General features: G+C 36.3%; 1 protein-coding gene across 3 annotated transcripts in view; it reads right to left on the bottom strand.

Moving 5' to 3' along the window:
- SEMA3C (semaphorin 3C) overlaps window positions 1-16,277 on the bottom strand; it is a 191,716-nt gene that overhangs the window by 23,022 nt on the left and 152,417 nt on the right. For all 3 annotated transcript variants that reach the window (XM_072653207.1, XM_072653208.1, XM_072653209.1), the window contains exons 13-14: window positions 3,721-3,809; window positions 357-398 (exon numbers count right to left, since the gene is read on the bottom strand). In XM_072653207.1, the coding sequence (XP_072509308.1) occupies window positions 357-398; window positions 3,721-3,809 (131 nt within the window). The remainder of the gene's footprint in view (window positions 1-356; window positions 399-3,720; window positions 3,810-16,277) is intronic.

Below are 16,277 nucleotides of genomic sequence, written 5' to 3' on the forward strand. Positions count from 1 at the left end.
ACTGCCATCTGACTTATGTATGCAGCCAACTTTCTAGTTTACCCAAGGTAAAACTACCTTGGGATGTAGCAGATTCACTATTGCTGTAAATCTTTCTACAAAGTCTTCGTAGCCATTTGTCAGGAATATCTTCCAGGAAATTACTCTTCAGGTATGGCTTAGATTGGATATGTCTACGTGTCTTCTTGAGATTCTTCGCTTCTGTGAACTGTTAACGGTCCAGTCTAGTATTGTTTTTCTGAGTACTATAGCACTTTAATAACTGAATAATTACATTATTTAAATGAATTTACATTATTTATCTAATTCATAATTAAAACCTTGTGATATAAACATAAATATGGATTGGTTTTTACCTTTTTGGATGAAATTTTCATTGTTGTAATAGGAGCATTATTCTGAAAGAAAAACAAATAGTTAAATAAAACACTAAAGTAATGATGCCATTCTTAATGATAATTTTACATATATTGTACATGTATATACATATGATTATATAAATATGAAAAATTAAAGAGGTATTTCCTCTGGAGAGGGGGAGAGAAGTATTAGAATAATTCCATCAATCCTGCTATGTATAAATAAGAAATAGCATACATCAAATCCTAACCTTTGTGAAAGAAGTGGTATATGAACTAGACAGGAAGACTTAGATAATGTATGACCAGAAAGGTGGGTGGGTTGCTCATGTTACAAGAAAGGGATGTAACCTTTTTCACTATCTGTTGCCTGCTATGGCTAAATAACTTTTGTTAACTATCTCGATTTACAAGTATCCTATTTTATTCCACTCTCAAACCTCAACTACCAGATTAGCCTGAGTATGACCTTCCCTAATTCAAATAAATGCAAGAGAGATACAAAAATGAGTGGAATAAGCGTCAAAAACTAATTGTGGAATGCTGGGCCACTGAAGAAACTGGAGGTTTGACTTAAGCTTTCAATAAGAATTCTGGAATGGCCTTCCACTGTATTTTCCCTTAAATCAAGCACTAGGCATAACAAACTACTGTTTAGTTCATCAAGTCTGGTTTGAAAAACAGGTTGGTCTAAAGCAAATTTCTTAATTCTCTCCTTTTGCTAAGAACAATGAACTACTGTAAGAAATGACTCACTTTAATGAGGTCTGAACAAGAGTCAAGTGGATGAAAATGAGTAATGTTCTCAGATTTTAAACCTCTATGAATGCCAGATTCGTAATTGGTGAACTTGCTGAGCATTGCTTACAACCCCCAAATCACTCTTGTAACCTGCTGAAGAAATGCCTTGTAACTTATTTCCAACTCCCTGAAAGGACAGAGGGGTAATTCTGCTGAATTGTGCTATGCATCCAGCCCTCTGGGTGCCTGGGTTTTGCATATGCCTAAAAGACATTTTTTTTTTTCCCAGAGAGATGATGTAATGGTCTCGAAAGGCCATTCCAACACTTTTTCAGCAGCTCTTAGAGATGTGCAGAAAGGTGTTGCTTGAGGCAGACGTCTAAGCTGTTGGTGATAGTTCAGTAATTCTCATATTTGAGCCAACCTTACCTAAGCAAGCCAGGCTCTGTTCCAGCTCACAGACAGGAGAGTGGTATAAAACAAGAGTCTGTAGTCCTTTGCCCTCATGGAAACAAAGGAGAAAACTTGACCTTTTCTTACAACCTTACATTTATTTTCCAGTGGTATACTGATGTGACACTCAGCTAAGGAATATGTCAGGTCCAGTTTCCACTTAAATATATTATTTCCCTATAAGTCTGTGACATAATGTCACATACACCCAATTACTTTTAGTTCACAGAAAATGTGATACAAACACTGGGCCCAAGATGGTAACTGTATTAGGTAAGTGAGCCTTCTGACTTGGGCATATCAATCAGTGGCACACACAACTGTCCACTTCTGCATAGAACACTGCAGACTGGCTCCTATTCACTGATGTCCCTTCCATGCATTTCTATATTTCATTTCTAAAAGAGTTTATTCTTTCATAATGATAACACAGACATAAATCATTTAACAGCTCATAAGTAGTTACCACATGATCACAACAAGCATATCTCATATTTCTTTGAAACCCATCTACAATGTATATGTTTTGGTTTGTGTCAAACCCAGTTAATTAACAATACTGTCTGATTATCAAAAGAACACTTCAATATGAGAAAAATAATGAAGTGCTAATATTATGACAGAATCTTCTTAGGAAAAATTCTGGACCCAGACTCATATGACTTTCACCAGACAAACTGTCACTTCAGAGTTGAATGTAAAGTGTTATTACATTTATTTATACTACATCTGTTTAAACTAGTGCAATGATTACTTTGTCTTGCCAAAAAAAAAAAGACTGAAGAGGGTAATGGAAATAGAAGTATTTTGAAGACTGAGCTCTAATTTAATAGATTAGTTATAAATGTTCCATGATGTAGTTGAACCAAAGAGAAATATTAAAAAGGCTATTTCCAGGAAGTACCTTTTGTAGACAAACAGGCAGATTTTCAATATTTTTTGTATGGCTGGATTTTGTCAATTTCTCATTTCCCTCAAAATTTAAGTTCATTGAATGTTCTAAAAATGCTGTCCTTGAGACCTTCTCACTAATTCACTCTTTAGGAAAAGTATATTGACCCTAGTAAAGGGTCAATATTTGACTGGATTTGGTCGCAGAAGGCTGATGTAAGACAGCCAGCTTCACTACAAATCACTTAAACTCTCTAATTCCAAATTTCCTAATCTGCATAAGTGAGACAATCATCCTGATCTTCCTTCTCACAGGGCTGTCCTCATTATGGAATGAAGTAAGGAATGTGAATATATTTTGCAAACTATCATATAAATAAAGGTTAGATAAAATTAATAACAATATTTTAGTTATTCATAATATAACACTTAGACAGCTCTTTAAATGGGCAACTGGTTACCAGAACTTAATGTTTTAAGCAGATTATTACTTCTGTTCAGTTATTGGTTGGTTCTATGAACCAGGGTATGGCTTTTTATCCTCATTGTGGCATTCCTTCCTTAGAGGTAAAACTGAAAGATTAAAACTCCTCGATGACACTTTCCACAACTTGATAATCTTTTTATCTATCCCCGCACTTAACAATATACTCTGTCAAATGTTTTTGGATATAAGTGGGTAAACATCTTATTCCACAGAGAGGTTCTCTGTCAATAACTAGCAGTGATGGGGACATCAGTAGCTAAGTGGTAAAGCAACTGAAATCCCTTAAGAAGATTGTATGTGCAGTTCTGAGATTCAGCATTTGTCTTCTTTAAATTCGGTGACACTTCAATTGAGAGCAATAAAACCAAGTAAAAACAAAACTGTTTTTCTTATGTTTTTTGGCTAAAAATCAGAGCTGTTATCTAACAATTAGAGAGACTAAGATGTTTGTGTTTCACTGTGATATGTTGCCAGTGATAAAAGTCTTTTGCTGGCTAGGCCTGAAAATAAAAATGATTTTCTTTGAATTAAAAAAAATTGATAAAAATTTCTCAAAGCATGGTGATGGGGAAAGAATATGTAACCAGTAATGTTTAGATAATGTGAAATATGGAGAAGAGGAGAAAAGAGTCCACAAGAAATCCCCAATCTATTTTTATTTTATCTGATGCTTTCTTCTTTCAAAATTGCTACAACATCCATTTATTTTTATCTTTTATCAAATATTTTTTCAAAAGACTATGAGGTTAAAGGATTTAATCCAATATGCTAGACAAAAATGGGTCAAACCTTAAAGACTTCCAGTTCTTCCAAAATGAGTTCTCCACTAGCTGTGCTATTAGTAGGCAGAACAACAACTTTCTGTACTGTACCACGATCTGGAACAGAAATAGAACATATGAGTGTTAGATTATTCATACACATTTCCCCCCAAAAAAGAAAAGCATGTGGATAAAGGAAAAGATATAATTATTGAATTGCTACTGAAGAGTTTTATATAGTATATATATGTAGGTATGTAGATGTTTTCCTGCTTACATATAAAATCACTTCCATTTGTATCTGAACTTTATTGTTTCAGAAAACCATCTTTTAGTGGACAGTTCTTATCTAGAGGTGTTTTTCTAACGACATGAAAACCCTGAAGTTTTGAACAGTTTTTAAAAAGTATGTAAATATTGGACAGTGAGCAGTTACCTCCAATTGCCTTTTAAAAGCTGACAGTTCTACCCAACAGAATCTAATCCTGACACAGTAAGTAACAGGACCTGTAAATGTAACAATTTATAAGAGAAAGGAGAGAAAAGCTAATATTGCTATCTTGCATCAATGGTATTTGCACTGCCTCTCCTTGCCCCTTACCCACCTACATTTTAAAGTCATATTGTAGTTGTTTTCATTTTGAACTTTGAGGATAACTGCTGTGATTATTTCAGAATTATGAAAGGTAGATTTTAGTTGAAGTTACATTGTATTAGAAGTTATGAAGTCTAGAAATTGGCTCAAATAACCATATTCATAGTAACAGTATACCTATATGTATATGACAAGAATAAAGAATAGATAAACTATAGAAAATCTCGATGTGCCACATCAAAACATGTAGAGGAAGGAACTCCAGCACATGAATTGATCTTTAGTGAAGGATTTATCAAAGGATGAGAGTCACATAGAAAGAAGAGTATGGATGGCTTTCAATGGTGAAAAGAGTCCTAATATCAGTGAGATTATGGATGACTGAAACATCAAAGAATCAAATTACCTATAGGAGCTTTTGAAATTAGAAGGGGGAAGGGCTAAGAAAAATAGGTATTGTCACTACTTATCCCTCTACAGAATGGCACCTGAAGATCCCCAAGACAAAAACAATGAATTTCTCTGCTTCAGTTTCTTTATCTTAAAAATAAGATTCCATCCATCTCTAAATTTTTTGTTTCTAACTGAAGAGAAAATATATATAACATAGAAATGGAAGATAGATAGCTGTGCTGGTTTGTCTGACATACAGATTCACCCCCTCGCAACAAATACTCAACATACATATTGTAGCAGAAAAGCAGAGCTTTTTGAATTATGACAACAAAAATTGCATTTATTTTCAGATGAATTCAAAAAATCATATAAGTGAAAATGAATAGAGAAGAGAATGACTGGAAAAAAATGTCAAAGCACAGTACCTCATTTATGATTAAGTTTTTAATTACAATGATTCATTGGTCATATCCTGAACTGAATTTTAATCAGTCAATTTTGTATGTAATCATGTTCTGGACACTTATGTTTTAAAAATTCCCATTTTATTATAGAATGCTGACCCATACTTACACAGAATGTATTGGGAAAAGTCCACATGATGGAAATACACTGGAGAGCGTAACTTGGAACTACTTAGTGAAATGCCACAAATCTCAAATTAGTTTTTGGTTATAAAAGCTCTGACACAAAAGATTCTCTTTCATGTTAAGAGTTTCCATCTTACATATTTAATTGACAGGCTCAAAATACTTCTTAACAAGAAAACAAATTTAGATTTTTAAAGACTGAAGCCCAAGCAACTTCTGAGTGCAGTAAGAAACACACCTCAAGCTTGTTTACACCAAAAACCACAAGACAGAAAAAAAACACACATGTTGAAACAGGCCCCAACTGTTGAAAAGATCCAAAATGGGAGAAATCTTTAAAAGTTCCAAGCCACATTCTATAATTTTAAATCCACACCTTCAGTCACACTCAAAAGCAAATAAGAACACAAAGCCTGAAAATTTGGGGTATAAACAAGGCTGTTCTGACTCAGTTTTGAACACTCAAAGTACACTGCATCCATCGTTTCATAAAGAAAAAGTCCCCTTGACTTTTGCCCATGGTCCCACAGCTAGCCAGTATTCAAACCCAAAACTGGATCTACTTTTCTTCTGGGGTAATTTGTTTTCTAAAGGGGTTATTGCTGTGGCCAGTTTTTAAAGGGCAAAGACAGCCATTTTCATCTTGGAGGAGAGTGTGTTCAAAATAAGGAGCTGAGTAATACAATGAATCCTTGCCTGTGCCTTACCCCTATTAATCCATCATCTACTGAGTTCAGTACTACTCAGCCCTGCTGAGCTGTAGACTTTTTTTTAAAAGAAAGTAGAGCCCACTGCAAAAGCCTAAGCTGAAAATCATCAAAGTTTGGAGAGCTGCAGCAAATGCGTGTGGTAGAAAAGAGTGAGTTGATGAGGTGAGGGTCATGAGTGTTTAGAAAACAGGAAGAAAGAAAGGAAAACCATAATCCTTATTTTGGCTCATGTCATCACACACAAGAATAATGAAGACAGTGCTGGGTTTATGGTTCACTGCTACAGATTGTAATGACAGACATGGATCACTGAATAATCTATATAGCCTTGGTAATTTCTAGCAATCATGGAGAATATTTGTGACCATGAAATCAAAGCCTTGATTACAAAAATGCTCAGAGATGTAACTATGTCCCTAACAAAAGGAAAGTACTCTTAAATGAGGAAGTTGATTGCTTATTATCATATTTTCCAAGCATTGTCCTTTTTATGACATCAGGGGACCATGAAAATCAACAGCTTCATTCAGAAGGCTCCAAACATTTGAATTTTATTAATTCCCCTAATATTGACTAAAAAAAGAGAGAGAGAGAGAGAGAGAGAGAGAGAGAAATTTTGGGATATTTATGTGAATCAACTCTTCTAGACTATTAGAAAAAAAGGCTGAGAGTTAAAAGGGACTTCAGAGATCCTCTCATCAACACCACTTCAAGAATCCATCAATAAGTATTTAGAAAAGCATTGTGTTAGACAATAGGGATAAAAAAGAAAGAAAGAAAGAAAACCAAATATAATACTCAAAAGGAGCATATATTCTATAAGAAACATGAATCCCTTCTATCACAAGCCCTTTACATGCTGAATACCTTTAAGGAAACAGAACTCACTTCTTCAAAAGATTAGTGTCTTTTCTTTTTGGTTAATATGAAGGTTAGAAACAATATGTTTATACTGAATCAAAATCTCCTATTCCACTGACTCCAGAGCCTATGCTCTATCCACTGCCCCACTTAGTTTAGAATGACACTTTTTTAACACTTTAAATACACACCTTTCTTTAAAAAATACTAAGTACTCTAAGAAACTTTTAAAAACACGAGGTAAAAGAAGCAAATATATGTAGATTTAAGATTCTGCTTAAATAAGAGTGCAGTTCATAGAATTTATGACATTATTGTAATAGTGAAAAGGTTCTTCAGTTTTACTTAAAGATCTATCTGGTTGTGACTTGGGTACTAAGGAATAGTTTGAATTGTCAAAATGAAGGCAGTCAACTTAAGTCTATTGTATTAATTCAGGTAACAAGTTGTTATAACTGCTGAACAAGTATGGTTTGCATTGGACTGAACCAATCAGTACCACTCTCCTATCTGTTGGTTAGATTCTTTAAGTCTTTAAGAGACTGCCTGTTTTTTTCATTTATACTCCAGGAATACATTTCTGTGACTGGCAGTAGCTGCCTGAAAGATTTCTTCCTCTTTCTTCCCAATACACATGCCTTAGTGTAACCAAATAACACCAATCCCTGATCAAGGCTATGTTTTGGCAGAACCATTAGGATAGGCTGCTGAAGAGTGGTGTTCTCCATCCTACATTCTCCATCCCACCAGTGTAGGTCCTTAAAGGTGAACTGTAGGATTCTCATGACCGCTACTAAAATTTTCTCCATAATTGGCAACTGTAACAAACTCCCATGGGCTCCTTCCAATTCTGGATCTTGGGGGAGGAGACATAATCTTATTTATCTCTACTTCAAACTTTAACTCCTATTCCAGGGATGGCTTCCCATTTTTGGATAGCTCCAATTCTTGGGAAGTTCTCCCTTATAACAAACTTAAATTTTTCTTTTTTTTTTTTTTTTTTTTGTAGATTTCACTCATTGCTCCTAGTTTTCTTCTGTATAACCAAATAAACCAAGTTTAATTCGTTTTTCCACATGGAAAACCTTTGCATATTTGGTGGTATCTATTGAAATTTCCTTCTGAATTGCCTCTTAATTTCCCCAGTTTCTTCAATCAATCTTCGACATGAACGCAAGGTCCTTTACAAACCTGGCTGCCCTTTTCTAGACACTCATCCCATTATCAATGCCTTTCCTCCACTGTGACTCCTAGGATCATACATCTAGAACTCTAAAGGACTTCAGAGATTATCCAGTCCAATAGGCTCTATAAGTGAAGAGATTACCTCCTGTGGAGTTTATATTTATGGCACTTGAACCTGAAAATAATATTCCAGAGGTGGAATGACTGGGTCAGAATACACAGGAACTATTTATTACCTCCTTATCCTGGCAAGCAATATCTCTCAAAGCAGCCCAAGGTACATGAGCCTTTTTTGGTTGGCATATCTCATCATTAATGCATAATACTTTACAATCCTTTAAAATATCATAATCTTCTTTTCCACTCACCCAAGGAGGGTTGGTTAGGGGGTGGGAGGGAAATGGTAGTCTCCAACCAAATCGCTAATTCTGTACTTAATCTAATTTTTTGAACCTAAGTTTAAAAATTAAAATGTGTCCCTATAAAGTTTTATATTATTACATTTGGTCCCATACTATAGCCTATCTTGGTCTTTTTGTGATTCTGACTCAAGTCATTCAGTATATTTGCTACCCCTCCCAGATTTCTGGGTAAGAGTCATCTGTTTTGACAAATCCTAGGATGTACTTTATTATTTCTTGGACTCATGATCCAATATATTCTATTGTTACTAGGTTGACAATTAAGTATATCTCTGAGCAGGGAGCCCCCAACTCCACCTCTGTTCCTGTCTTCTTCCTCAGATCCTTACTGTACTAACTCTTATACAGTAGCTTCTTTGGGTCCACTTTATCATTCTCTGGTGGACAAATAGCTTTTTTGTCACCATCTTCCCCTTGCACAAATCCAAAGAGGGATTTAATACCCATCTTCACAATATTCTGGGCTGTGGTTTATTGTTGTTTTGTTTTCAATTAAAAATACTAAAGAGACAGGCATTAAAAAATTTGCTCATCTTGCAGATAAGCTAGAATTTGAATGCAGAGGAACATTTAATAAGCATAAGACTCAGCAAATCCAGACCTGCTGCTATGATACCACAGGCTCACTTCAGCAATTCCACTTTCAAATCCTCTTCCAGTCTATACTAGTTTACATTCCAATAAGAACATTTCTTTCCATTTTCTAAAATTTGAAGTCCTCCCAGCTCAATAAAACTGAAGAGTTGACTTTCCACTAACAGAAACCACCACCACAATTCACAGTAATAGACATCCTTATGGGCAGTCATACAAGGTCTAGCTGTACTAAACAACAGACCTCAGATTCTTATCCCTAGGATATACATCACCAAAGTCAGGATTAGGTTTGGCAGGACATCAAGAAAAAGATCATTGTGTGAGTATCTATCCTGAATCCATTCTGTGAATAGACAAAAGCTTTCCATTGTAATACTTTCAAGCTGAAATCTCCTCTAGCTTTCCTTTAAAGGTGAAAGTTAAAATGGGGAGAGCATACAGGGATATGGAAATAGTTGGCAGCATGCATGTTATTTTCCATTTGTCGTTCAGTTGTTTCAGTGATGTCTGATTCTTTGTGACTACTTTTGGGGATTTTCTTGGCAAAGATACTGGAGTGGTTCACCACTACCTTCTCTAGCTCATTTTACAGGTGAGGAAACTGAGGAAACCAGGGTTAAATGACTTGACCAGGGTCACACCACTAGTAAGTTTCTGAGACTGGATTTTAATTCACATCTTCTTAACTCCAGGCCCAATACTCTAGTCACTGTACCACCTACTGACCCTAAAACTGAAGACAATTCAAATCACTAACTAGTAATTGAATCAACCAGAACTCTCAGAGTAAATCACTGCCCTTCCTGGCAGCATTATAATACACCTCTCCCTGGCACTCTATATCACACCCTACTTTCCCCTAATGTTCACAACCTTTGAGTATACTATATCTACTAAAAAAAAAAATCCATTTCCAAAGGATAGATAAGTATGTGGAAGGCAAGACAATTTCAGACATGCAACGTGAATTAGTGCAATGGAGAATTAGGCTTAAAGTCAGGAGAGACTGAGTTCAAATCTCCACATAAATATTTACTAGCTCTTTTAAAACAGGAGAGTCACTTTACTTACTTTTCTGATCATCAATTTTTTCACCTGTAAAATGGGCAACATATTATCTAAGTGGATAGAGTGCCAGGCCTGAAGTGAGGTCAGTTCATCTTCCTGCGTTCAAATTCTGCCTCAGACACTACTTAACCTTGTTTGCCTCAGTTTCTTCATCTGTAAAATTAACTAGAGAAGGAAAATGGCAAAACACTCTAGTATCTCTGCCAAGAAACCTCAAATGGGGTCACTGAGATTTGGAGACAACTGAAAAATTACCGAACAAAATACCTACATGAGATATATCTCAAGGTTGCTGTGAAGATGAAATAAATTAGAATCTGGAAAGGGGATCAGTTTGCCACAGTGCCTTTAGAGAGCTCCAGTGTGGAATATCTGCTTCAAATTCTACCTCGGATACATTTGGGTCTGTGAATCCTGGCAAGTTGCTTGATGACTCAGCACCTCAGAAATCTCTCTAAAATTAAAACCCTAATACCCCATAACCCTGCAGAACAGGTACCACTCTGCATTATTAGAAGGATTGTTTATTGTCATGAATTCTCTCCATCACAGACACAGATTAGGAACAAAAACATTAAATTCATATGAACTATTATAATAATAAATTAAAAAATTCTGATGAAAAAGATGAACTACCTTCAGAACATAGTTTTTGTAATTTTTCAGTAAGATATTTCTGTTCTTCAAATCATAAAGTTACTAACTCTTAGTTAAAACTCAGATGCGTTCAATCCTGCAAAAGGCAGTTACCCTAATACAGAGAAAACAGAGTAGCTCTGTTCCCAATGGATCTTCCAATGCTACCTTCTCCCCTAGCCTGACTTCTTGTGAATGCATTTCATTGTTCACACAAGGAAATGAGTAAGGAGGTATGGGTAGACCTCAGTAAAAATCCATCATCACTACTGAAGGGTGGGGGGAAACAACTCAAATTTCATTTCCTACTTAAAACTGATCAGTAATTTCATTTGCATATATAGAGGATTGAACTTTTAGCAGTAAAATAGCAAATAATTCCATAGTAATATGAGACAACACATGAAAGTGCTTTTTTACAAATATTATACAGATGTGAGGTGATGATAATATTTTGCTTAAAATAAAATGGAGGCTACACATGTAAGGTCATGGGCTGAAGAAATAATCTGGATAATTAAAGCAATAAAAAATTAAATCTTTACATCAATTATCTGGGATTTTTAAACAATGCTATTTTAGGACAGTTTTATGGGGATAATTACCCTTATTTTAAATGGGTAATTAACTCAAAAGTCTTCACTTTACTTTGTTTAGATGTATGTGTGTTCATCCTTCATTGCGGAAGAAGCCCATGCCATCAGAGAAATAATGACATGATTTGCACTTGACTTTGTTTTGAGTGAGGGAAGGCTGTGCAGGTCATCAGCGTCACTTCTCCTCCAGAGCCATCTGAATCCAGTGACGAGATATTCATCAGGATGACTGGAGATGACCCAGAATGAGGCAACTGAGGTTAAGAGACTTGCTCAAGGTCACACAGCTAGTGAATGTCAAGTGTCTGAGGTGAGCTATGGATTCAGTGAAGTTCCAAATGATATTTAACATAAAACAAGGAAGTAAATTAAATTAGGAAAATTCTGTATTTAAAAAATCTGAAATTAAAAAGTATAATAAGAAAAAGGCTCTCCATAGTAATGGGGACAGCTCACCATTCTTGGAGGCATTTGTTTTAACTTTAGATTTTACTTCCCCCTTCATTAAAGTCTACGGCTAATACCATCCTTCTGCCAAGGTCTACTGGTGCGTTTTTGTTGTTGTTCCACTTTGCTTTAAAAAGAAACATTCACAGCTAGAGTCCCTCCCATTTTTATGGGTATAGTAGAATTCTTGCAATGAGGCTATCTGTAAAACCCCAAGGGAAACCTTAGGTGCCTCTGGATCCTGCTTTCAAAGACAATACTAAGTGACTACTACACGGTGGGCACTGTATTGGGTACTCAGTATATAAGCATTTAAGTGCCTGCCATGTACCAGGCACCTAGTGCTGGGAGATAAAGAGGGTACATCGTGCCTAAAGCAATAAAACACCAAACTGAGGAAGAAAACTCCAGCACCTGGGGAGATCAGGGAGAGCTTCCTGGAAGAACTGGCATCTGTGTAGAGCCTCGATGGAAGATAAGGATTCTGAAAGGTGAAGAGGGAAAGGAATCTCAATCCAGAAAGCCTTGTGAGAATGGAGGGAAGTGGGCTTGAGTCTGGGGAATGCCTAGGTTGGTTGGAACACACTGTTTGGAAAGGGAAAGAATATGAAAGGCTGTGATTTACCAAGGGATGATTGGCTGGATCCTAGAGTAAGAACTGGAAATGTCCTCAGAAACTATCTAGTCCAACCCTCTTGTTTTACAGGTGATTAAACTGAGGCCCAAAGAGGTAATGTTTGACCTTTAGGAAAGTCACATTGCATCATTGTATCACAGGTATCATTGTAAATGGAAGAGCTAAGATTTGTACCCAGATGCTGTGACTCTAATTTGTGGTGTATGTTTTGGGGAAGGGGTTGGAAGATTAAAAAATATTAGAAATTCAGTGGACACCAAATAAAATGGGCATTCCTATAAACACAGTAGAATGGAAAAAGAGAATTGTATATGAAAGGACTGATTTCTATTATATACAACTACTATACACCTGGTGATAAAGTGGTCTTGTGAGTGTACCAGTAATGAGCTAGAATAATAATAGTACAGTAGTAGTATCATTTATATAGGGCCTTAAGATTTGTGAGATCCTTTATATATGTCATTTCCTTGGATCCTCACAGTGACCCTAGCTGTAGGCATTAATATTAGCTCAGTTATACATGAAAAAAGCAGATGGGAAGCTAGGTGGTGGCACAGTGGCTAGACTACTAGGCACTGAGATCCTACCTTAGACACTAGCTATGTGATCTTGAGCAAGTCATTTAACCCTGATTACCTCAGTTTCCTCATATGTAAAATGAGCTGCAGAAGGAAATGGTAAACCACTCCAGTATCTTTGCCAAGAAAACCCCAATTAGGGACAGGAAAAATCATCCACAACTGAAAAAGACTGAGCGACAAATTCCATTTGTGAGTTTCAGTGACACCTCCCTCTCTCTCTCTCTCTCTGTCTCTGTCTCTCTGTCTTTCTCTGTCTCTCTCCCTCTCCCTGCTCCCTTGTAAATGAGGGAACCTAAGCCCAAGGAGATTACATATTTTACCAAAGTTCACATAGAACAGTAAAGTACAGAGCTAGGGTCTTAATCCAGTTCAGCTGAATGCAGTCAGCACTCTTCCTGCTGTATCATTCTGGATTAACAAACAGTAACCTTTTCTGAGACTACTACACTTGGTTAGGCTATCAAATGATTGCTGGTGGCCTCTTCTCTCTGATGAGAACCCGATGGCTCTGCTGTTCATTAAGGTTATGCTATCTCTGAGCCCTCTCTTGCCAGGATACTTCAGTCTCCTCCCCATGCAGCTAGCTATCATGTGGCACAAGGACAAAGATGTTAATGCCTTGGTCACAAATATGGCATCTACTTTGAAACTTCATACTTTCCTGGGTCTTAGCAAAGGCAAGGCTTTAATATAGATTCCATACAAGTAAAGCTTATAAGAAGCATTGATCCAACAAATGCTGCATGAGAAGCCGGGATGGAAACCACATGAATGCACCCCACGTTATGAATTAATGATGATACTAAATCATCCTAAATCTCTAACACCCATTCACAGGAGTCATTCAGCTTTTATCAAAAAAACCACATGTCACCCTGATTGATGAAGAGTGAGAAAAATATAAATATAGCTGAATGTGTCTGAACCTGACCCAGACACTTAAATATTTTTATAAGTGCAACAGCATTAAAGAAAACAGGCACTGTCTCTTGACTATGCAACGCAGTGGACTTGGAACAAAAGCTTTGCGTTGCAAGCAGTAGGTGGCAATGTTAAAATAGAAATGTTAATTTCAGGAAAACCTTTGCCTGCTGTTTTACTACCTTCCATGGAGCTTAAAAGGCTGCCTCACACACATGTATACACACAGGCATCAACAGCTTAAAATACACTGATATATAAAATAAAGTTGGCTCCCTCCTCTGACATGCTAAATTGTGATCTACTGGTAGGCTGAGGATGGGAAAAGGGGAAGCACCACCAACAATGTTATTTCTTCTTCAGAAGAAACTGTTGACGTGCCATAAGAGTAGAGCTATTTTCCAGAGACAAGAGAAATAGTAAAATTTTACAGTGAATAATGATACTAAGGGTAAGATATATGTACACATGTATATGTACATATTTGTGTATCTTGTAGTTTTCTAAAATTCTGTTGTAATTCAATTCAACAAATATCTACTAAATGTCTCTTATGGGCAGGGTACTGTATTCCTATTTAGAATTTAAAGACAAAAATCAAATAGCCCTTGGCCTAAGGAAACATATTCTGTTGGTGACATATTCTGTGTCACTTATCGAAACAGGAAGAAGTTAACAAGAGACATGTGGTGCGGTAGGGTCAATAGAGAGTTAGGCTTTCAGTCACCAAGATCTGAGTCTAAGTCCAGCCTCTGAAATTTCCTAGTCATGGGTTTCCTAGCAAGTCACTTAACCTTTCTCAGTCTGTTTCCTCATTTACAAAATGAGGATGATAACTGAAGCACTTAACTCAGGGTTGTTGGGAGACTGAAATGAAATAATATATGTAAAATGCTTTACATTTTTTACATTAAAGAACAATTGAATTATCAGTCTGGTAGAAGCAGCTATCCATCCTATCTGTCCATCTATCTATCTATCTATCTGGCTGGCTTTGATTTTGATACCACATGAGATAGAATGAGTCTGGCCACGAAACATGGCAGACAGAAGCCACAGCTTCTTATCTCAGCCATAGTAACACACTAGGAAGGACTGATGATAGTCTGAGTCTTCACCACCAAGGGATTTTAGGACAAAAAATCACCAGTAATTTTCAAATTGAAAACAGTTAATACAATATGGTATTTGCATTCTTCTCAATGGATTGACACAAAATTCTCTCTTTAGCATCTCTTTTGACAGCTAACATCTTCATTTAATTCCTCTAAGACTCATGAAAAACACAGAGCAAGATAAAAGAAGTTTTCTCCACGGTGACAGCAACTGGATCGTTATTATTTATGACAGCTGAAAAGCTTTGTGCCTTTGGTAAAGCCATTCATTTTTTAGGTAGGACTAAGAAGCAGCTGTGAGGAAGGCTGGCACCACCCAAGAAATGCTCAAACCTTTCAAGAAAAAGCACTACATGTTAACTTAAAGAATAAGAATACAGCAATCTATATTTGAATTCAGCCTCCTCAGTAGTAAATTGCAGAAAAGCCCTCTTTACCCTCCATTAGGTACAAATAAATAGATTTCAAATCAACCCTTAAGCTTAGCTTGAAAGCTTCTATGCAGGGTTCTTAATAGATAGTCCATGGACTCCCAAGGGGGACTATGGTTAACTTCAGAGTCTCTAGAAACTAAAATGATATTTTTTTTCTTTTTATTAAACTCAAATTGAAATCCACCATTTCTTTCAGTTATGACTATAGGTAACAAATGTTATTCTGAAAGGGGGCACATGGGTTTCAGCAATCTGCCAAGAAGTTCATATCCTCCCCCCCAAAGAGAAAGATTATGAACCCCTGCTCTGCAAAATAAGAGAGTTTCTTGAAAAGGTTAGCTGCTTATCCAGGACAAAGATTTTGGAACATTCACAGAATCTCCAAGGTGGTTGGGTTGACAGTGGTGATTTTATCTATTCTGAAGTACGAATCATCTCTACCATCTCTCTGACTAGTCCAGCTTCTATTAGAATGCCTCCAGTATTAGGCAACTCATCCATCACTGGAAACAAGCAAAATTGGTCCAATTTCCTTAATGTGCATTACGATCAAGCATATGTCTAAATAGATCTTCTACATGAAATTATGATGTGGCCATATGAACTAATGTGCATAAGATCACTTGGTCAAAGAAAACATGCATTCCTTATTGCCATCTTTTTGAAGAGATTCTATTTACACAGGAATGTACATCATAGTTCACATTTTCTATTAATTTATCACTTTGGTTGCTGTCTTCTGGAGGAATGTGTGGTTTCCTTAAGTATGTTAAATTAAAATCATATGTTAA

This window comes from Notamacropus eugenii, chromosome 3 (assembly GCF_028372415.1).
Source record: "Notamacropus eugenii isolate mMacEug1 chromosome 3, mMacEug1.pri_v2, whole genome shotgun sequence".
NCBI lineage: Eukaryota > Metazoa > Chordata > Mammalia > Diprotodontia > Macropodidae > Notamacropus > Notamacropus eugenii.